The sequence below is a fragment of the Melanostigma gelatinosum genome, assembly GCF_949748355.1.
Source record: "Melanostigma gelatinosum genome assembly, chromosome: 1".
NCBI lineage: Eukaryota > Metazoa > Chordata > Actinopteri > Perciformes > Zoarcidae > Melanostigma > Melanostigma gelatinosum.
The window spans coordinates 14,800,758-14,822,857 of record NC_136634.1 but is presented as its reverse complement, the minus strand read 5'-3'; the positions used below and the strand labels follow the sequence as shown (position 1 = coordinate 14,822,857).

The 22,100-nt window shown below is 42.7% G+C and overlaps 1 protein-coding gene across 1 annotated transcript; it reads left to right on the top strand.

Annotated features, from left to right (window-relative positions):
- The first annotated feature begins 98 nt into the window (after positions 1–98).
- Positions 99–22,060, top strand: polr3b (polymerase (RNA) III (DNA directed) polypeptide B). The gene is made up of 28 exons (XM_079269211.1): positions 99–229; positions 562–594; positions 963–1,019; positions 1,104–1,168; positions 1,292–1,367; positions 1,822–1,922; positions 2,597–2,688; positions 2,770–2,887; positions 3,706–3,814; positions 4,625–4,747; positions 7,573–7,689; positions 7,773–7,907; positions 9,064–9,225; positions 9,689–9,889; positions 10,455–10,617; positions 12,057–12,210; positions 12,500–12,574; positions 12,699–12,797; positions 12,911–13,038; positions 14,708–14,917; positions 14,993–15,151; positions 16,009–16,126; positions 16,278–16,420; positions 18,647–18,750; positions 19,989–20,155; positions 20,885–20,998; positions 21,119–21,292; positions 21,710–22,060. Exons 1-28 carry the CDS (start codon positions 158–160, stop codon positions 21,837–21,839), a joined length of 3,399 nt encoding a protein of 1,132 aa, XP_079125337.1. The 5' UTR covers positions 99–157; the 3' UTR covers positions 21,840–22,060.
- Positions 22,061–22,100: the final 40 nt, after the last annotated feature.

Sequence of the window (22,100 nt, the reverse complement as noted above, 5' to 3'; positions counted from 1 at the left end):
AAGGCGGAACACTTTCTTTTGTTCCGCCCACACGGACGTTTTACAGTGGAACACATGAGAGGTCGCATGCTGCAGCGACTTCCGACGACACAATTATATCAACATTGACAGTATGAGCAGAGTCTTGTGTGTTTGCTGTTGAACAGTGGAGATAACCATGGAGGTACTCGGAGGAGAGTTTAGTGACATGACTCCTCAGGAGCTGGCGGCTCCTGTCAACACTATAGCGGTGAGTCGGGAGGAATAAAGACCGAAAGTTCCACACCACGAGTGGAGAAGCTAACGTTAGCATGGTGGCTATCACGACAGACAAAACATAACAAACAGCTTGTGGAGAGCTAACGTTATATGAACCGAAACCACAGACAGGGTGTCGGTTGTAGAGTCGCACGTATTCATATTTCTTTCGGGGGAACTGTCAGTTTGCAAATTGAAGATATTTTGATCACTTTAACTTGCGGTTGCAGAATATAAAGTGTTTCAAGCAATGTGCGCTCACTGCTGGTTAATGACAAGAGTCCAGTAAAACCTGACGTGTTGTTTTGTGTTTATTTTTTACAGGAAAAATGGAAACTGTTACCGGCCTTTCTAAAGGTAACGGACCAACCTTCATCCACCTGCTGTTTACCCCAAATATCCCCTACTGAATTACCCTACACTAGTCTATAAATCCTCTATCATGGTATATGTTGGATGTCTGTCTTTAATCTAGTGAATGAAATGATTCACGTTAATGCAGTAATTACACTATAATCATGGATTTGCAACCTTGCCTACAATAGTCCGACACACTCAGAAATATTATAGGGGTAGATGCTAATAATCTGCAATTAAATGGTTTTATTTCCATATTTTCTGGTCACAAGAAGGTACTTTATAAACTAATCAGACTAATTATTTCAGCACTACATAAATCACAAACTGACATTTTTACATTTTGACTTGTTCAATCCGTTCTCCAGGTGAAAGGGCTGGTGAAGCAGCACATCGACTCCTTTAACTATTTTATCAATGTTGAGGTAAAACACAACTCTAACTTGAATGTGTGTACAGCTGTATCGTTTTGTATGTATGTTCATGTTGTTTATGTCTGGGTTTTCCAGATAAAGAAAATAATGAAAGCAAACGAGAAGATCACAAGTGATGCTGATCCAATGTGGTACCTCAAGTGAGTCCCGTGAACATCATCGTTTTTAACCGACAGTAATCTAACACTGCAGACATGCATGAAGCGGATTGTATTGAGAATATTGAATGGTGTTATTAATATTTATGAATGTTTTCTTTGCAGATACCTCAATATCTACGTTGGCATGCCTGATGTTGAAGAAAGCTTCAACGTAACCAGACCAGTATCTCCTCATGAAGTGAGTTTAGTTTGTTGTGAAATAGTATGAACCTTTGTTGGCAGGTGTAGCTGCAGTTTAACATCTTAGTTTTTTGCTAATTAGAGAAAAGTTGCCAATTTACAGATGATTGATCGTCGACAATTTTTATAATTTCAAAAGTGTCAAATATTTGCAGCTTCACAAATGTGAGAATTTTCTGTTTCGCTTTATTATTAACAAATTGTTTGTTTTTGAACATTTCATCAGACCAAAAAGTAATGTAATGACAAATATATGGGTTCTAGAAACCTAAAGTTTGATGCACATGTTTCACTATGTTTTGATATTTCATAGATTAAGCGTTGAATCGATCATTTAAAAACAAACATTAGTTCTAGCCCTGATAAAGATATTTGGTAATTATGCAAACGCATCTATGATGACTTCAAATGTCAGAACATTTCACTCATTGTTCCTGTTCCTGTTTTTACAGTGTCGTCTCAGAGAGATGACCTATTCAGCTCCCATCACAGTGGACATAGAGTACACTCGTGGCAGTCAGAGAATCATCCGCAATGCACTGCCCATTGGAAGGTATCGTAGTGTCACATCCTGCCCAGATTTAATTTATGACTGGATACAACATCTTTTACTCGCCGTTAATACTACTCTCCTTTTTAATTGATCTTAAATGTAGACTTCCACTCCCAAAATGACCATTTCATATATCAATTACTCACCCTGTGTGCCCTGAGTTTTTTTTCGCCTGCCTTCACGGTGAACAAAGAATCAAAAAAACGGAGAAAATTCTTGATGGATTCCTCGTTAGTGCGAGGAGAGCACCTGCACGAGCGTGACACTGTTTGTGCGGAAGTGTTTTAAAATGATCGTGTTTGAGAAGTAGTGAGAATACGACGAGATAAATGAGACTTTGATTATACTGCATGTGTTGTTTGAGAGTTTGAAAACCGATGTTTTAGTATAGCTTTGCTGTTGTTGAACACGGCCTTCGATTCATCGAGACTTATCTCGTTTGTTTGGGGCATGCAACACGTTTTCTTTGAGGTAATACAGGGCGAGTATTTTATGGTAGTTTTGGTGGTGAAGTATTCCTATAACTTCCACCTGCTCTGTTTGATAATGTTAAGCTGTTATTTCACAGTTTTTTGTCCATAAGGGATACAAAAGAATCTACAAACATATACACTATAATATAATAACGTATAAAGTGCTAGTATAAAGTCATTCATAGGCTCTGCTTTTCTCAGGATGCCAATCATGCTGCGAAGCTCGAACTGTGTTCTCACAGGAAAGACGCACATCGAGATTTCTAAACTCAATGAATGTCCTCTGGATCCAGGTACGCAAAGGATGACACAGAATGAGAGCAATAACACACCCTCACATTTATTAATACACTCCATGTGGTATTGCTTCACAGGGGGTTATTTCATTGTAAAAGGCCAGGAGAAAGTCATTCTGATCCAGGAACAGCTGTCTAAGAACCGAATCATTGTGGAGCAGGACAGGAAGGGGGCAGTTGGAGCCTCCGTTACCAGGTACTGTAACAACTTCTCCCCTAATCATCCATTCAGTGCAGTGACAGAGTTCAAACTAATTGCATTGCCATTGATAATAGTTGCACATATTGCAGGATTTATAGGCAACTGCTTGTGAAACACAAAACCTCTACAGACAAAAAAACCGTCAACAGACTATCAGACTCAAATGCCAAATCATTTCTTGAAATGTGGTCATTAATTCTTACCGTTTGCTCCATTTTCATTCCTAATAATCGACATTCAAAAAGTCTGTAAACGTTAACAGAACTCAAACAGAGTAGATAGTTTACATTCCAAGAGGTAGAATGTGTGAGTTGTTTTGATTTACCTTCAACAAATAGTTGAACTTGTACCAATTTTACATTGTTTTTATGTCTTTATTTGCATTTATCATCAAGAAGTCTCCTCGTGTTATTCTGAGCTTTTAGTTAGACGCTAAATGAAAAGCCTGGAACAGCAAAGTGATTCTTCTGACCTGTTGAAATGGTTTGTTACTTGTCACTGCGTTGAAGGCGGTGCTTTATTTTTTCCAGAGATCGATTCTGTCAGTGGTCAGGCTGTTTTCATCTAATTCTTTGAGGTTTACCTGCAGCCATGCAGCGTCGGTTACCCCAGTGATCTTAAATCTCAAATACTCCACGAAACACCTTTTTAATACCGAACACTGCCACTTGTTGCAGTTACAACAAAGACGGAATTACATATTTTATGTTACCGTTGTTTCCATTTCTCATGTTATTGTGAAATATTTCGCTTTCTTTGTCAAACCTTCTGGTTCTTCATCTTCTCTGATTTTATCTTGTCTTAAATTTCAGCTCTACTCATGAGAAGAAGAGCAGAACTAATATGATCGTCAAACAGGGCCGATTCTACCTGAAACACAACACGCTGTCGGAGGACGCCCCCATTGCCATCATTTTCAAGGTGAAAGAGTTGTTGATGATTAAAATGACACAGCAGAGTGATACTAGACCTCCAGTAGGGGGCGCTACGAGACAGCTCCATGAGTTGTTTTTACTGAGGCCAAAAACTTCAGTTTGTTTCCAAAGAAACTTCATCAGATGGAATAACGTTTTATAGTTCGCTCTGTTTCACTGCAGCCTGAGTTATCTGCAATAGATGATTTCACACCGCATTAATAATGCATATCGCATTTTGTGATTTTTGTTGCAGGTTAGTGCAGTTAGAAGTCGGTCGTTTCAGTAATTCTTCATCAGATTCATTTTCATGTGTCGCCCTTTGCCCTCAATGAAAATGTCAGTTAGACAGCTGCCGTCATTAACTCCTTTCCAGGACAAATCTCTCCAAACACGTCGACCTGTGAGTGTTGAGTGTTTATCCGCAGGACGCAGTTTGCATGCTCGCTCTGTTTGCAGTGCACTTGTATATCCTGGGTGACTTGTTCCTCGTCCCTCCCCCGTGTTTGGCTGCAGAAACAACCTTCGATAAAGTGTGGGACAGACGGATCAGTTCCCATAGCTTAACATTTCCATAAACAAATGTCAGACAACCTCATGACTCCCAGTTCACTCTTCCCTCCGTGTACAAACACAGCTCCTCCTTATGCCTCCTGGCTCACCTCTTCTTCCAGTTACTAGTTGCAGAATGTCTACTTTGTGTACATTTCACCTCATTTCTAAGGTCTTTATGTAGTCTCATAATTGAAATATTGATCCACTCTTGGTCCTCTAATCTCACTTCCCATCACACACTCTCTGCTGGTCGTTCACACAGGGTATGGGCGTAGAGAGTGACCAGGAGATAGTGCAGATGATCGGCACGGAGGAGCACGTCATGGCCAGCTTTGCCCCGAGCCTGGAGGAGTGTCAGAAGGCCCAGATCTTCACACAGACTCAGGTACCTCAGTGGTCCATGCGTGGTTGAAATAATTATCATAACATTATAAGAATACTCCACTGATTTTACACTTAATAGTCAGTTTACTAGTTAGAAGGAATGCTACTTTGCCTTAAATTCTTTTTATTTCGATTTACAAAGCTAACAAAACATACAGACTTGATTGTTTAAAAAGCAAACATGAACAAATGATGAAATTACAACTGCCAATTCTAATAGATAATAAGGCATAAATAGTAAAAGTACATAGAAATAAGAAGACAAGAAAGAGAGCCCATAAAAAAAAATTGAAAGTGCATGATTAAATACACTGAAGCAGAACTTTAAGGTTTACCCTGATTATATTCAGTTCACTAAAGAAAAAAAACATCACAAACAAATCTGAAAAATAGCTGACGTTATCAAGGTTTTTCCTCAGCCTGAACTTGATAAGTTAACAGATCCTCTGCGCTACAAACTGTGGGTGTGGAGTTTGTGGGGTGTGTGCATTTAACAGGCAGGATGGTCAAGTGAATGGATGCAATTTGTTGCATTATGGGAAATGTAGGATCCAGCATTTAAACGTCAGGCAATCTAGACCTCAGCTGCATTCATTTTGACCGTGTATCCCTTTTTTAAACTTGTTTGTAAAAGGAGATGTTTGACACATTGGGAAATACACGTATTCGTCAGATGAAAAGATTGATAGCACTCGTGTCTGTGCTGTAAATATACATGTACAGCAGAACAAGTTTCACCGCATCATTGAAAGAAGGTTAAGACCAGCTCAACTTTGATCTGTGGCCCGTCACACGCCGGCAAGTGTCGGGCGTCCGTTTGTCGCTTCGTGTCAATGGCTCCCATTAATAATGACTTGTAGCCTGTTGTTTTGTCGCTCTAGTAAAGTGTGAGCTCAGCATAAAGCTTACTAATTGGAGTCTCTGCAGGTTGCCTGGCAAACTCACAGAGACAACAAGACTCGGGAAGTCACATTAACCCCCCGATAAATCCACTACTTGACATTCTCACTCTTTGGTATTTGTATAAATCTATAAAGCAGACGTAGTGTGTTAATTAGTGAGCTTTAGATGTGTTGGTAGGCAGAATGTTACCTTTGGACAGAGCCAGGCTAACTGTCCCCCCCCCCCCCCAGTCTTTGTGCTAAGCTAAGCTAACCGCCTTCATGTTTAGCGTACAGACATAACAGTGGTCATCTTATCATCTGACTCTCGGCAACAAAGTGAATAAGCATATTTCTGAAAATGTCAAAAATATTGAGGTTTAAAAAAACAACTCAGCGGATGATAACATCACTACAGTATGATTAAGATGGAAGTCAGTAAGCGGCGTTGTTGAATTATCAGCCAGCCCTAACGTGCTCGTTACCTCCGTCTGAAGAGGAGGATGTGTGTCTGTTGACAGACGGTATTTTCTTTGTCTCTCTGTGATCAGGTGACGGAGGTTTTGTCTTCCCAGCCAGTCAAGTAATGCTTCGGGTGGTTTATTCAGCAGCCCCGCATGTTTTCTTTGACATCTACAGATGAATGCAATCGACCAATTTGTTTTTCATAAAGATTATGTTGTTCGAGGAACCGCTGATGCATTGATGAGGCCATATTGAGGCCATATTTGCTTCCTAGCAACCAGCCTCCGCAGCGCTCATGTTCCTCTGTCTGCCGGCCTCCACCATGTCTGCTCACGGTATTCATTGGCTCATTGTAATGTGCACAATGAGGCCTAAATCTATATAATTAAAGGCAGATGAGGCTTAAGAAACATTATCAGATTATGATAAGTAATCTGCTTAAACTATATTTGCCTGTCATCTTTTTTTCTACTGATCTATACTTTGATATATCTGAAGATTTCATCAGTTAATAAATATGAATATGTGATATTACAATATATATAATATCTTTTATTTCTCTAAATTAGACAATAACTTTTTTTCACACAGGGTATTCATGTGTACATACTAAATATATATATATATATATGTATATCTCTAATGCAGGTTGGGTGGTCTTGCAAAAGGTCTTAAGTCTCATTATCCTCTGACCTTTTCTATAGTTCAGTAGAGGGCTCCAGAGAAGTGAGTGTGTGTGTTGCTTGACCTCCCACATGTGTTTTCTGTGCGCTTTTTCTTGAAAATTCCACACATGTTAATCATTTTACAATCAGCCTCAAACACACTTCCACCAAGTGCCTTTAAATACAGAACTATTGACCAGTTCTACCGCTCTACATGTTGTATGCCAAATAAGGTTTGTTCTTAGCATTGAGTATCAAAAGTTGCGGTGCTTCAACAGGAGACAAAAAAGGTGCTATGCCCCCAAAGATACCTTATTAGAAGTACAGAAAGTTTGCATTAAAAGCCTGATCAGGATCATAGGATTCTCTCTGATTCTTTCTTTGATCCAATATTTCTTGAAATAAATCTAATTCCAGCATTTTGTTTAACACTGATGCACTAAATTGTGTCTAGAACGTTTAGCACCTTCTAGATTTAATCTATGACACTTGTCAAGGATGGCTGATCATCCCACATCCTCTTCCTTTCCCTCGTGGTTACGTTTAAATTTATTGATTGTTTTAATTCATTTACTTATTAGTTATCTTTTTGTCACGGTCTTATAGCCCAAGAGGTTGGATTGGTTGGAGGGCAGGTGTGTGGGTAGATGACGTTATATGTTTGTTTTTTTGCAAATGTTAAACATTTTCGATGAAGTTTGTTAAAAAAAACAACTTTATATCGCTACGGTATGTTCTTTGGGGTATCTCATCCATACCAACGTCATCACTCGGCTCTCCCTGACCTCGGCTGTATCTGCTGCTCTGTGCTTCAGGCTCTCAGGTACCTCGGGAATAAAGTGCGGAGACAGCGCATGTGGGGAGGCCCCAAGAAGACCAAGATGGAGGAGGCCAGAGAGCTTTTGGCGTCTCTTATCCTCACACACGTGCCCGTATGTTGGTTAACAGACGGACAAGAATCACAGTGCACTCGGTGTATTCCACAGAGTGTAATCATTGGGTATTCTGTCTGCAGGTCAAAGAGTTTAACTTTCGGGCAAAGTGTATTTACCTGGCTGTTATGGTTCGGAGGGTGATCCTGGCTCAAGGGGGCAACAAGGTGGACGACAGAGATTACTATGGCAACAAACGTCTGGAGTTGGCTGGACAGGTAAGCCTCGATGGTCCATGTGCTCTCATTAACTCCTGGTGTAATGCCATAAGTAATCCGCCAGTCAGACAAAGACCTGCAGGTCCATTTAGTTCATTTTATTTGTTAATTTGTCAACGGATCAACAGGAAGTCGGTGCTGACATTAACAGGCACCCTGTTGAACTGGGTGTTTATAACTGAAAGGTGTTTTCTACCTTTTCTTTACTCGCAAGAAAACAAAACGGGCTTTATTCTGATTCATAACGTGTGGACAAGAACAAATATCCCTCGCGTGCTTTGGTGTGAATGCGTCACAGCACTGGACCAGATGACAGCGGCTGCTCCAGCCCTGATCTCTCACCTGCGTCTTTGTTCCTGCCGCCCTCTCTTTTCATATGACTCATTATTTCTATTCAGCTTTGTTTTTCCCTGTTTTGTTTTCAACCCCCCCCCCCTGTATTTCAGCCTGGCTTTGTCAGGAGAGAGATATACAGTGGCACCAAAATCCAGAGGCAGTGGCAGCATGGGGATTTTTCAGCACCGTGACAATAGAATTGCTGCCTTGACTGGAGCGATTGAGCTAATCCGCAGGCCCGGCTCTGATAATGTAATTACTGCTGTCTTAAGGCCTTTAATTTCCCCCCCAACCTGCTCTGTATAAGGAGCAGAAGATGGAGGAGGGGGGGCACAGGCCCCTCTTTCAATAGGGGGCTTACACACCAACAACGCCAGCAATCTCCTCACTCTCCAATTATGGTTCCCTGACATTCAACTAATTGGCCCGGCTGCGCAATGGAAGCTTAATTTCTTTATTAATTTTCAGCAGCGCTGCCTGTTTGTTTTTGATGTATGCTAATGCTCAGGGTGGGGGGTGGGGGGGGGGGGGGCGGGGGTGAGAGAGGTTGCCTCCTGTAGGCCTGGCGGAGGAGGACAGGGACCTGGGACGGAGGCCAGGTCAGGCTTATCGGTGAGCCGGCACCTGGTTATTAAATCTGACTGTAAACACACCTCGGTACTGATTAAAGGCAGGAACAAATGCGAGGTGCCAGTAGATCTGAGAGTGTGACTATGAAGATACAATGACAACTCTCTGAAATGACTGTTGTTACCCAACATCCGGGCTGGAGATGTGACTAGTGAATAATATCAATGATGAATGTCTCTCTCTGTCTCAGCTGCTGTCTCTGCTGTTTGAGGATCTGTTTAAGAAGTTCAACTCTGAGCTGAAGAAAATCGCCGACCAGATCATCCCCAAGCAGAGAGCCGCTCAGTTTGATGTGGTGAAGCACATGCGGCAGGATCAGATCACCAACGGCATGGTCAACGCCATATCCACTGTGAGTGTAACTAGAAAGGACGCACCTCACCCCCGCATGAACCAGATTTAAAACCTCACGCCAACAAACATCCGGCCTACTGAGGAGTCCCTGTCTGCTCTGTCTGTGTGAATACTCAACGCTCAGACTGCTATTTTGGTAATTAATTAACGATAAATATATTTTTATGTGAACAGTCCTTAGTTACTTTCACAAACCATAACTTTTAAATGATCTTTTACTTGAATGTAAAGTGCTATAAAATGTCTAAATTAAAGGTGTACTGACTTAGATATTCTAAGAGCTTTCAGGCATATCCCATGGTCTTCTTCAGAACTAAGATTTTGAAATTGCTAAGTGTACATTGAGTATAGTAACTTTAGTAGCAGGTAGAAGTAAAGCAAGTCACTCCAGCACTACCTGTGTTCATGAAAAATGTATTAATATGCAGGTTAATTAATAATAGTGAATTTTCTGTCCACAGGGCAACTGGTCTCTGAAGAGATTCAAGATGGACCGCCAGGGTGTCACCCAGGTCTTGTCTCGTCTCTCTTTTATTTCGGCTCTCGGCATGATGACGAGGATCTCCTCCCAGTTTGAGAAGACCAGGAAGGTCAGCGGGCCGCGCTCGCTGCAGCCGTCGCAGTGGGGCATGTTGTGTCCGTCTGACACGCCCGAGGGAGAGGTGAGTGAGCTGCAGCGGCCACACCTCACCTGTTCCTGCAGGTCCAGCGACGAGGTTATTCTGACAGTGCTCCGTGTTGAAATCGGAGTTAAAAGTATGCATGGAACATGCAGAGCAGATATGAGCCACAAGGTACAGCTCTTGTTGCGGAGGACAGCCTTTTTTTAAATCAGGATTAGAGGCCCACTAAATATTGCTGTAGATTGATGTGGTGTTGTTTTCACAAAGATGCGTGGCTCAATATTGTTGTTTTGTGCGTAACATGTCAATTAATGATAAAGTGTGAAGAAATCATATATCGAGATATTGTGATACACAATCTCGTTCTCTTTATTGAAAATAACGAGCACATACTAACATTTCTCAGAAAATCGGATTATTTTGCATTTAATGAGAAAAGTAAGAGTAGACAAATCATGTGTTTATTTCATATGGGCTTTCTGACCCATATCGTGACAGAACATTTTTGCAATATCGCCCGTCCCTAGTGTAAATACAAAGAAACGTAACCTTCTATACAATATAGTAACTGTTCGTGGTTCACGTCATTGTTTTTGGTTTGCAGGCCTGTGGTCTGGTGAAGAACTTGGCTCTGATGACCCACATCACCACCGACATGGAGGACGGTCCGATCATCAAACTGGCCTTCAATCTGGGAGTAGAAGACGTCAACCTGCTGTGCGGAGAGGAGCTCTCCTACCCGAGCGTCTTCCTCGTCTTCCTCAATGGTAAAGCCTAATGCATGAATAATAAACACAAAGAGAACGAACAGTGGAAGCTGTTGCTTTAGATCACTTGAAAGGAAAGTTGAATCCTCCCTGTTTTGAATGCATTGCTTCTGAGCATGAAGGGGAAATATTCTGTTTAGTTTACAGAAAGCAATTTTGAATTTAATAAGTCATTAATTTTATGGCAGCGGTAGGTATTATTCTTAAGTCACAACTTGGCCCCTTAATTACTGTATATGTTTGTCTCACCACTGATAACTGTCAAATTATATTAGCTGCCATACAATTTAATTAGTTGGTAGCAGCAGGTGTCAAAGCCCTTCAGAGTGTTCACTGCAAACGTGCCGTCACACGGAGGCAGAGCACAGTGTCTCCTCTGTTCTCCACTCGTTTGTCTGTCAGGCTTGATATGAGCAAACCCCTGCAGGCAGCCTGAGCTCTGCTTTCACCAGCCGTGGAGGTTCAGAGTACACTACTGCATATACACATGCTGCGTCTCTTTTTCTTTCCATTTAAAGTTTGCGAACGGGAGTTTTTGACTCAGAATTTAACCCATGAGTAGAATTTGCTCACTGCGTGTTACTCGGATAGTAACATCGGTTATCTGCTGCAACTTTTTGACATACGTTTTTTTTTTTTTTCTTAGACTGGAGCTAAAATCAATCGAAAGAAAAATTCTTTCTGTAATTTAGAAACATTTTTTTGAGTCTTCTTACAAACATTTCTGTGTTCCAGCTTTTCTTACTTTGATCTGATGTCAAACAATATATTTGCATTTCACACCGTTGCTTGGACAAAACGTAATTTGAAGACGTCACATTTGGTTTCTGAGTCATTTTGATGGCATTTTTCCCCATTTTCTGACATGTTATAGACGGGATGATTAATTGAGAAAATAATGCGGTGCGTTACCTCGCTGAAGTGCTGCAACTCGCAGGCGTGTGATGTTCACACAGACGGCTTCTTCTGCTGCAGCGCTGCTGCCGCCGCCAGCCCTTCCTTTCTTTAGATTGTTAGCCTCTCGTGATGGCCAACAATAATAGAATGTTTAATTATAAATGTTCGTTTTACTTGATTTTAGGTTACGGTTAAAGAAGAGTGTGCTCATTTGTAAGTACGGTAATGATTTTAACAATTAAAAGGCGGTACTCTACTAATTTATGGAACCATGCAAGTCATTATATTTCCACAAACTGTCCTGCAAATAATTCAGAATAAAAGCTTTGTGTTAACTGAAGGGATTCTGTCCACAGAGAAACGCGAGCGCTTTTACTTTGAAACAGAAACAGGAGTTACTCACTTGCAGGTTGCAGGACAAAAAATATCTTCATGTCCAAGACTGACACCAGGATATGTTAAAAGTCGATGGTGGGGAACCGGACTGGAGTGTTTGTGTAGTTAAAGCATGTGCATTATCTCTTTCTGTATCATGTCGACAGGTAACATTCTCGGTGTGATTCGAGATCATCACAAGCTGATCAACACCTTCAGACTGATGCGCAGGGCGGGTTTTATCAACGAGTTTGTGTCAATCTCCACCAACTTGACAGACCGCTGCGTCTACATCTCTTCTGACGGAGGACGTCTCTGCAGGTGGTTTGAACCTGGACTGATACACAAGGCATTCAAAAAAGCATAAAAATACACGCTATGGGATGCATTCTGTAATACACAATAAGTCTACACCAGCCAGGCCTTTGTACAACACAGTCACATTTACTTACAAGTTTGAATTCTTTGCTTAATTTAAAGTGGCAAAATGTATTAGCCTTTCATAATCTGTCCTCCCAATGTGTTGGTGTTTAATAACAAAGAATATGTAAAACTTCTCTCCTTCGTAGTTTGACAGCTTTCTGCTCCGTTCTGTGTTGTTCTCCATCAGGCCGTACATCATCGTGAAGAGGGCACAGCCCATGGTGAAAAACAAACACATTGAAGACATGTCACAGGGCTACAGGTGAGGCTGGGCGTCAGGAGTTTTTAAGAGCCTATTTGTTTGCAGATAATTATACCGTTAGATATTTAAAGAGCAGATTGTTGTTGTTTTTTATACAACTTAAACACACTTGTCTTGCCTCCAGAACCTTTGAAGACTTTCTGCACGAGGGCCTGGTGGAGTACCTGGATGTCAATGAGGAGAATGACTGTCAGATCGCCCTTTATGAACACATGATTAGCAAGTGAGCAGCACCTGATTCTGGGGGGAAAATGGGAAAAGGCTCTCCTGATTGTTTCTGTCATTCAACGCACTGGTCTGACTGCCTCCTCTATTTTGTTTCTTTTTTTTCTGCAGGGTCACGACACACTTGGAGATCGAGCCCTTCACGTTGCTCGGGGTGTGCGCCGGCCTCATCCCCTACCCGCACCACAACCAGTCACCCAGGAACACATACCAGTGTGCTATGGGCAAGCAGGCCATGGGTAAGACTCAGCTGAGCAGGTAGCTTCAGTCAGCAGGCAGGTCTTTAAACTGTAAAGATCTCAAATCCTTTCTCGTACATCCTCCACACAGCGACAGTGTTTACTTCTGTGCATGCATGCACACAAGCACAGACACCGACGGTAATCTAATCTCACATCAAGACGATTCTTCAGCCTCCTAAATCTGCTGGTTCAGACTTTAAAGTTTTATTTGCACAAGTTAAAATCGTTCAAAAGGACATTAGAATAACAAACAGTTTAGATACAAGCTGGTCCGTCTCCCCCAAAACTCCGCTCCTGCTCTACTTCTTGTCAGAATACATTTGTATGTGTGATTGAGTGTTTGTCGTATGTGTGTGTGTGTGTGTGTGTGTGTGTGTATGCGCATGGACATCAAACATGGGGCGCTTGCGTAGGTCCTCCATTGTACTGTGTGTGTGTGTGTGTGCGGAGGCCCTTTCCCTGCCAGTCACCCAGAGTGTCATTAGCAATTCATTGTGTCTGCTCTGGCTGTGCTCAGGGGGTCAGTGTGCTCAGCTGCGAAAGACCACAGAGTGCGCACCCACAGCTCCTTGGTAACCAAAACTTCCCCAAACGGCCCTGCTAACATTCGTAAGAGCTGCGGTCACCCCCACCCCGCTGCTTTACCTCCGTCCGCCACCTCCTCCCTTCCCCCCCCGTTATTACAAAAACACAGACTGGAACTATATTTGGCCCAATATCCTCTGCCTTGTCTGTTTTGTGTGGACAGCCCTATACATGTGCAAATCTGGTTGTGTGGCTCGGGCCTATTATCACAGAATGTGCTTGTAGCCTGATTGTGAAGTAATAGCATCTGACAAATGTCAAGGCCTCCAGGGAGGCCAGGCTTTATTCCATAACACAGCCCGCTCCTCCGCGCCGCTGCTCTGAGACGGTGCTAACCAGGCCCAGCCCCGACCCACCCAACAGGATTTAACACATATATTATCCACTCATAATTGATTCAAAGACAGTTACTAATTGTGTGCATTGACATAGCGCTGCGCCAGTTTCTTCTACCACAATACAGGTCGTATCGTATCTCGATAACGATATATATCACTACACAGCAGGTTTTCTGGGAATGCAATAAATTGTCAGTATTAAATTCACACAGACTAATGAAAGGTACAGAGTATTTTCTCATTTAATTGTAAACTTTTGTAAACTTAATTGTAAACTTAAATTGTAAAATCCTCAAACAAACTGTTGTTACACAGAAAGTCACACAACTGATTTGCAAGGTTTAGACATAAAAATTGTTGAAGTCAGTTTGTCAAGGTCAATGGGAGTAAAGCCATCTAAACATATATCAGAGTATCCCTATAGACCTCAGTAGCAATGACTTCATGAACTTCTTTAATGATAAGATTATAATTATTAGAGAGAACATTAATAATCTCCTGCCCTCGACCGATCTTTCCACAAATAGAGTAACCTTAGAAACAGCTGTAAACGCTGATCCAGAAACTGGGTCAGATTTCACAACACAACATGGTTCCATTTAATGACTATAAATTATCATATTGGATTATTGCCTAGCCCTACGTTGACACAGGGACTTTAAAAATCATGATATACACATCCGGTAAACACTAACAAGAAAGCTCCATATACCCATAAACATCTCCTTGTCCCCTCTCCTCAGGTACTATTGGCTACAACCAGAGGAACCGTATCGACACTCTGATGTACCTGCTGGCGTACCCTCAGAAACCCATGGTCAAAACAAGAACCATCGAGCTGATCGACTTTGAGAAGCTGCCTGCTGGTCAGAACGCCACTGTGGCCGTGATGAGCTACAGCGGCTACGACATTGAGGACGCTCTGATCCTCAACAAAGCCTCGCTTGACAGAGGTGACGGTGCATGTTGGCAGTTTCACAGGATTTTAGCTTTTACAGACACTCAGTAATACTGATGTTTCCCTCCAGGATTTGGCCGGTGCCTCGTCTATAAAAATGCCAAGTGCACGCTGCGGCGTTACACCAACCAGACCTTTGACAAGGTGATGGGGCCCATGCTGGATGCTACCACACGAAAGCCAATCTGGAAGCACAGCATCCTGGATGCTGACGGCATCTGCTCCCCCGGTGAGTACCAGCAGGACTGGAAGAGACCCAGGATGCCTTGCTGCTCTATTCCAGGCTCCACTGCTCCAATCCTGTGATTGACTGTATGATGAATACAACAGGATTCATCTTTAGTCTTTCACAGGATTTCTATTTTGCTGGCATTGGCTTGTTACTGATGTTTTACTCAGCAAGTTATTTTTTAAGTGTTTAAGGCCTCATGAAATTCTAACTTTACTTAATGTTTTGTAATTGCTGTTGAAACATGTTTGGGTGGGACATCATTGATCAATCAATCAAAGGGATATGGGAAAGAAATGTTCAATTTGATACAACGTATCAAAATGTTTGACAGCTGTTTGTGCCTTTGACTTCAGGTCCCAATTAAAGATTCCCTGTTTTACAGGGAAAGAAAGGAGCCTGACGTCTCAATTAATTGGGTTCTTTAAAAGCTCTCAGTCGAGTACTGACTGATGACATTTCAACACAAGCAAAGTATTTAGCTTTCTTTGTCGTGGCTTCAGTTTGTGTTGACACACACGCAGCACGACCCAACGAAGGACACTATCATGGTGCAATGAGTTAATTAGCACACTTAATGCGCTTTCGTACACTTAATTGTTTGGAAGTAAATAGAGGGGAAATAATTTTCATTGTTAAAAGAGATTAATAAACATGCTACAAATAACAGTAATGCACATGTAGTTGCATGTCTGTTCTTCTTGTCATTCACAACTTTATCTAGATTTTAGACTGGTTGTTTTAGTTTCAGAGAGTTATTAAAAGGAGTGCTGGGTAAGAGTCGCATCATATAAGCGCCTGTGCGGGCCCTCATAACCCTGTGATGAACCGTGTGATACGTCTTGTGTGGGCCACAGGTGAGAAAGTGGAGAACAAGCAGGTGTTGGTGAACAAGTCTATGCCAACTGTCACCCAGACACCACTGGAGGGCAGTACCCAGCCAGGCCAGCCCCAGTACAGAGACGTGCCCATCAGGTGAGTGCGCTTCTTGCCCCAACATCACACCCACCTCTTCAGCTTCTGTATGTCAAGAAGAAACCGCTCAACTTTTCTTTTGTTTTTGATTTCTTGCAAAACCTGCTGTAAAGAAAATCACTTCGGCCGTCCTTCCTCTTTCTGTCTGCAGCTACAAGGGCACAACGGACTCGTACGTCGAGAAGGTCATGATTTCATCCAATGCTGAAGATGCTTTCCTCATCAAGATCCTCCTCAGGCAGACCAGGAGGCCAGAGATAGGAGACAAGTTCTCCAGTCGGCACGGACAAAAAGGTGCCGACCTCAGCGCTGTCGGACCGTATTCTCTCTAAAAAGGGCTCAAACCTAAATGTGCAGAATAAAGAGCACTGCGCTAATATCCACCACTTAAAGCCCCCAATTTGAACCTGTCATGAGAGATTGTAAATGACTGGGGGGGGGGGACTTTGGTCGGCTCTGTGCCGGAGCATTTGTTGAGTCAAGTCTCAGTAGCTGTTGCTCTGTCACTGCCCCCCTGTCCTCATCTTTCAAGAGCTCTTTTCAATTAATTGGCTCTTTGTCCTGTGCCAGACTATGCAAATTTATTACACCCCAGCAGTATTCTGCTGCTGCTGGAGAAAAAGTGTTTACAACCTCCATTGTTTTGCAGCACCTCCCCTATTGAGGGCTTGTATGATGTTTTAATCAAAAAGCTAACTGGCGCCATGCATAATTTACTCTCCTCATTAACGCAGTGGCCACTGGACGGTCAGCTCGGGGTGGGACAATGTCTTCTGTCTCAGATAGTGACGAAGAGAGAGGGGTCGCCGGGGGGTTAGCTGGAAGAAACTCCCAGATGTGCAACTGATGTACGGCTAGTCGGGTTAATCAGAGCTCCATGCAGTCATGTGGAGGTGTTCACGGACACTTTAGGAAATGCTCGGGATACTTTGCTCCAGTGGGCTTGTATTTGTATGTAGAATTTACCACGTACATATTTTAAACTGAATCCCAAATCAAGGTTTTATTATTTTATTAGATTTTAACTGCAGCAATAGATCTTACAGCTACTCATGACTAGTCTCATAAGTCCTGGTCAGCAGAGCAGAATAAGTTAATTATTTACACACACACACACACACACAGCTGTGGAGGTGGGGGAGGAGGTGGAGGGGTTGTCGGTAGTAGGGGCCCATTGTGCGAGCCGCCAGCGTGGGGCTGTATGAGCTGTGATGGAGGGCTCTGGACCCTTGCTGTTGTCTTGCCTTTCTCTGCTGATTTCATGCCTCTTTTATCATTCACTTTCACACAAAACAAACAACACCGAGGATGTCTGCTATGGGAACTAGTGTCTCTCGCTCCTCTGAATCTTTCTAATCACCTTCTCCTCCATTTTCCACTTTCTTTCCTCCTGCTCGCTTTCCTCTTTTATCCTACTTTTACCCTGATATTCAAACTTCTTTTTACTGCCTTTTCTTTCTTTCTTCCTTTCCCCTTTTACCTTTTCTTCTGGCTCAGCCGTACTCGCCTTTTCTCTCTTTTCCTTTTCACCTTCTTCCTGCTCTTGGATGACTTTCCAGCAAATTGCCGTACTTGTTCCCGGTCAACATCCTGCTACTACATCCTGTATGGCATCAACAGTCTGCTGTGTTGCCGACTGCTCGGCTAATAGTGAATTTTTCCCACGTGCACGGATTCAATTTCTCCTCTCCAGTTGATCCCCTCCGCTTCCTCGGAGTTAAACTGAAAGTCATGGAAGTGTAATCCCGGTCTCCCTGTCAAGCTAAGCACCTTTCTCCACTTCCTGCTCTCCTTCTCTTCTCCCCTTCTTCTCTTTTTTACATTTGCAAATGGGCCTACAATCTGTTTACCCTGGCCAGGGAAGAGTGCCTCGGCCCCTCAGCAAACATTTGCACTCGCACTTAAACTCCTGGCTACCAGAGCGCTTGTCCCCCACAGCATGTGAATCAAGAGAGGACCCCGTCTGTCCACATGAGTATGGAAATGTCATTCTGACAGAGGTCCACACCAGCAAATAGTTTAACTACAAGTTGTCTTCTATTTTTTAGTCAATACTGTTTGCTCAGTTAAAAAAAAGCTGGTTTCTGTGACTTTTTGGTTACAGTTGAAGATAGTACAGTAATATATCTGACTTTATGTTGATTATTTTTCAGATTTATCTTTAAGTCTTAGTGAAAAATTCGGGGAACCCAAAATGGCGTCTTTAAATTACTTGTTTTGTCCAATCAACAGCCCAAAGTTATGAGATTTACATGGATGATAAATGCAAAATATAATCTGATCCTCGCGTGAAAGAAGCTGAAATCAGCAACTGGTTCGGTGTTTTTTTTGCTTGATAAATGACTTAAACGATCAAGCAAATGTTTAGATTATTGTCGTTAGATTTTTCTCGATCAAAAGATAAACCACTTAAAAGTGCTTGTTGTGCTTCATCTGCATTTTTCGGCAAAAGTATAGCCGTTCTGCTGCGTCTGCAGATGTGTGCGTTGACTTCAATATGTTGTTGTTTTTGTGCATCAGGTGTTTGTGGCCTCATCGTTCCACAGGAGGACATGCCGTTCTGTGACACGGGCATCTGTCCAGATATTATCATGAACCCTCACGGCTATCCCTCCAGAATGACGGTACGGACTGTGGAAGAACATACTTTGTTGGGTTGAAACTAACAATCATTTCTCTAACTGTACTTTCTCCATAAGTCGTTTCATTGTTTTAAATAATGAAATGACCATAACAATTTCAGAAAAGGTGATTTATTGAAATTAGGGCTGCAACTGATGACTATTTTTACTTTTAATTAATCCATCAATTGTCTGCTCTATATAATATCAGTTGTAGTTTATTTTTAAACATGTCTGTCACACTTTCCCACAGCCCAAGGAGACGTCTTCAAATGTCTTTCTTTATGTGACCTACAATCTGACCAAAGAATATGACAATATGACCAAAAAAAGCAACAGATGGTCACATTTGAGCGGCTGGAACCGGTCAATGTTCTGCGTTACTGTTTCAAATGATTGGTCAGAACAGTTGTAGATTTGTTTCCTGTCAATTGATTAATTAATTGTATAATCATTTCAGCTCTAATAGTTTGTGTAGTATTTGTCAGATAGGTCAAATCAACCTTTATTCCGTTGAAGATTTGACACCGAGTTCAAAACCTGCAGACATCCGAGTTCAGTCTGAATCGCCTCCGCCTCCGCATTGACCGTCGCTCTTCATAAGTTCGTGTCGGCTCTTGCGAGACAAACGCCGTCATTATCCCCCATTCCTCTCCTCTCCGGGTTATCGGTGGCTTCCAGAGCACACGTCCATTGACGGCGCTAAGCAGCAATCTTGCTGTTCACAAAACAGATATTTGTTGCTGTGGAGACGGCTGCCAGCGAAGCCGCCGCCTGTAGCGGCGTGTGGAAGTTTTTTTATCAAACACGCACGGTATATCTGAACTGCAGGATGGCGCTGAATGTGAATGACATGAAACTTGGCCCCGTTTCCACCGGCTTTTTGTCCCCGACACTGTAAAAACTTGAATGATCTTTACTGCTGAAGTTGTCAGTGCCAGTGTGTTTGCGCGCTGTGGTTGTCATGGAAAAGACTCAGAAATGTTTGGCTCGGGAAGATGTGTCTGTGGCCTGAGAGTGAAATGAGAGTAGGTGTTTCCTTTTATGTGATGGGGTCAGGGGTCCTCTGGGTGGGACCTCAGAGGAATTGTTGAAATCAGTCATCCTTAGAGTGCCGGTCCCACCCCACGGGGGTACATGTGTAATCTATTCTCACCCACAATATCAGCATTTGGTGCCAGAAGTGAGTACAAAATGATTTATGTTATGAACGGAGGAGCCATTGTGTCTGATTCTGCCAGGTGGGAAAGTTGATTGAGCTGCTGGCTGGGAAAGCCGGAGTCCTGGATGGACGGTTTCACTACGGCACGGCGTTCGGAGGCAGCAAGGTGAAGGATGTGTGCGAGGATCTCATCCGCTATGGATACAGCTACCAGGGCAAAGACTACGTCACCTCGGGAATCACTGGGTAATAAAGAGCGCATGTGTCATCCCCTCAAACACAACTCAGACACATTCACATTCCTGGCTGCTTTCTCTAAGAGTTTACAAAGACATGAAACTAGCTTGTGATAGAAAAGTATCATATCTGACATATATTGAAAGCTTTCCTCAGAGCGATTTCAATTTTCATTTAGTTTACATCAACAACAAAACAATAAATACATTTTCATACACTGTTTTTCCCTTATCTGTATGTAGCATTTGTACAGCATAGGTAAAGATACAGGCCTGATATTCACCCTGTAAGGTGATGAGGTGTGAATCCATGTAATGTTAAAGTGGGAATGGGACAGAAGGGCTGAGCACCAGTGGGTTTATGGGTTAAATAAAGCCATGACAGGGCTCCTGACAGTCCTGTGTTTTTAACCAGGTGTGCCTCAGTGCGTGTGTCCTTTCAGGTGTGCTGTGATGTGACCATATCTGTTTCTGCTCCCCATCTTTGCTTTATCTGAAGGGAATTATGAGGATTCATAGATCAAAAATATGACGAGTAAGAAGTTTCCTATTGGAGTAGATTTCATGAATTGTTCTCGCTCCTTGTGTGTCGTCAGGAAGGTTCTTAGCCTTCAGTGTGTAAAGTTTTTCCGACTGATGTTTATGCTGTTGAATTGAGTGTTAATTGAGATAGCCTGTATTGTAGTGTGGATTAGATCTTTACGGATGCATGAGCTTGATATCTACGTGTTTTCCTCAGGGAATCTCTGGAGGCTTATATCTACTTTGGACCGGTGTATTATCAGAAACTCAAGCACATGGTACTTGACAAAATGCACGCCAGAGCCCGAGGCCCCAGAGCCGTTCTCACCAGGTAACAATCAATAGTCTCATCGTAGTTCTATAGAAATAACAAAAATAGAGCAGTGCTGCTCTCTTATACCAATACCTCTATTACTCTGGCAGCATTATTATGCATCCATGTCGTTATCAGGCAGCCTACGGAGGGCCGCTCCAGAGACGGAGGTCTGCGTCTGGGCGAGATGGAACGTGACTGTCTGATCGGCTACGGAGCGAGTATGTTGCTACTGGAGCGCCTCATGATCTCCAGTGACGCCTTTGAGGTGGACGTGTGCGGGCAATGCGGCCTGTTGGGATACTCCGGGTGGTAAGTCGAACACGTCTGTCGACGAGTGCAGATCGATTGATCTGGTTCTCCTGGAAGCCAACATACAGGATAACCTTTAGAGGTCTGGAGAGGCGTTGTAGGACACACCTGAGGCAATGGACGGGAGGTTTTGTCCCCCTCATGACCCGGTGTGCATTACTGTGTACTGAAAGAACAAGAAACTTAATGTAGCATCGTCGTTTTCAGGAAAAAAGTTTCACGTAACGTTCACATTAACTTTAAATAAAATGTTTACATCTCTTCATAGTTTATCTTCCTACATCACCTCACTATAGATGAGCTCTCATTGGCTACTGAGTCATCACTTTTGAGTTAAAACTCTGGTCCTTCTGGTGGAAGTTCAGTCGTTGGTCCTCTGGTTTGTCTGCAGTCTGATTCTCACTTCCAATCTTCCAGGTGTCACTACTGCAAGTCTTCCTGCCACGTTTCCTCGCTGCGTATCCCGTACGCCTGCAAGCTGCTGTTCCAGGAGCTGCAGTCCATGAACATCATCCCCCGACTCAAACTGTCACCCTACAACGACTGACCAGGACGGGGACAGAAACACACGTCTGTGTGAGTGAAAGGTTTAGAGGTAGAGATTTAATTTACATAGTCTGAAACTGATTGAAATTTAAAAGCTGTTAGATGGAATTCGTATATTGACATTTTTGTTGGTGTTCACAAACCAAAACAATGTGAAGTTTCTCATTTATGTTCATACTTTCTCACCGTTATGTTTTTCTATGTGTATATAATAAACTACAAAAGATTATTTCACAATCAGCTGCTGTGTGTGCTGCTATTT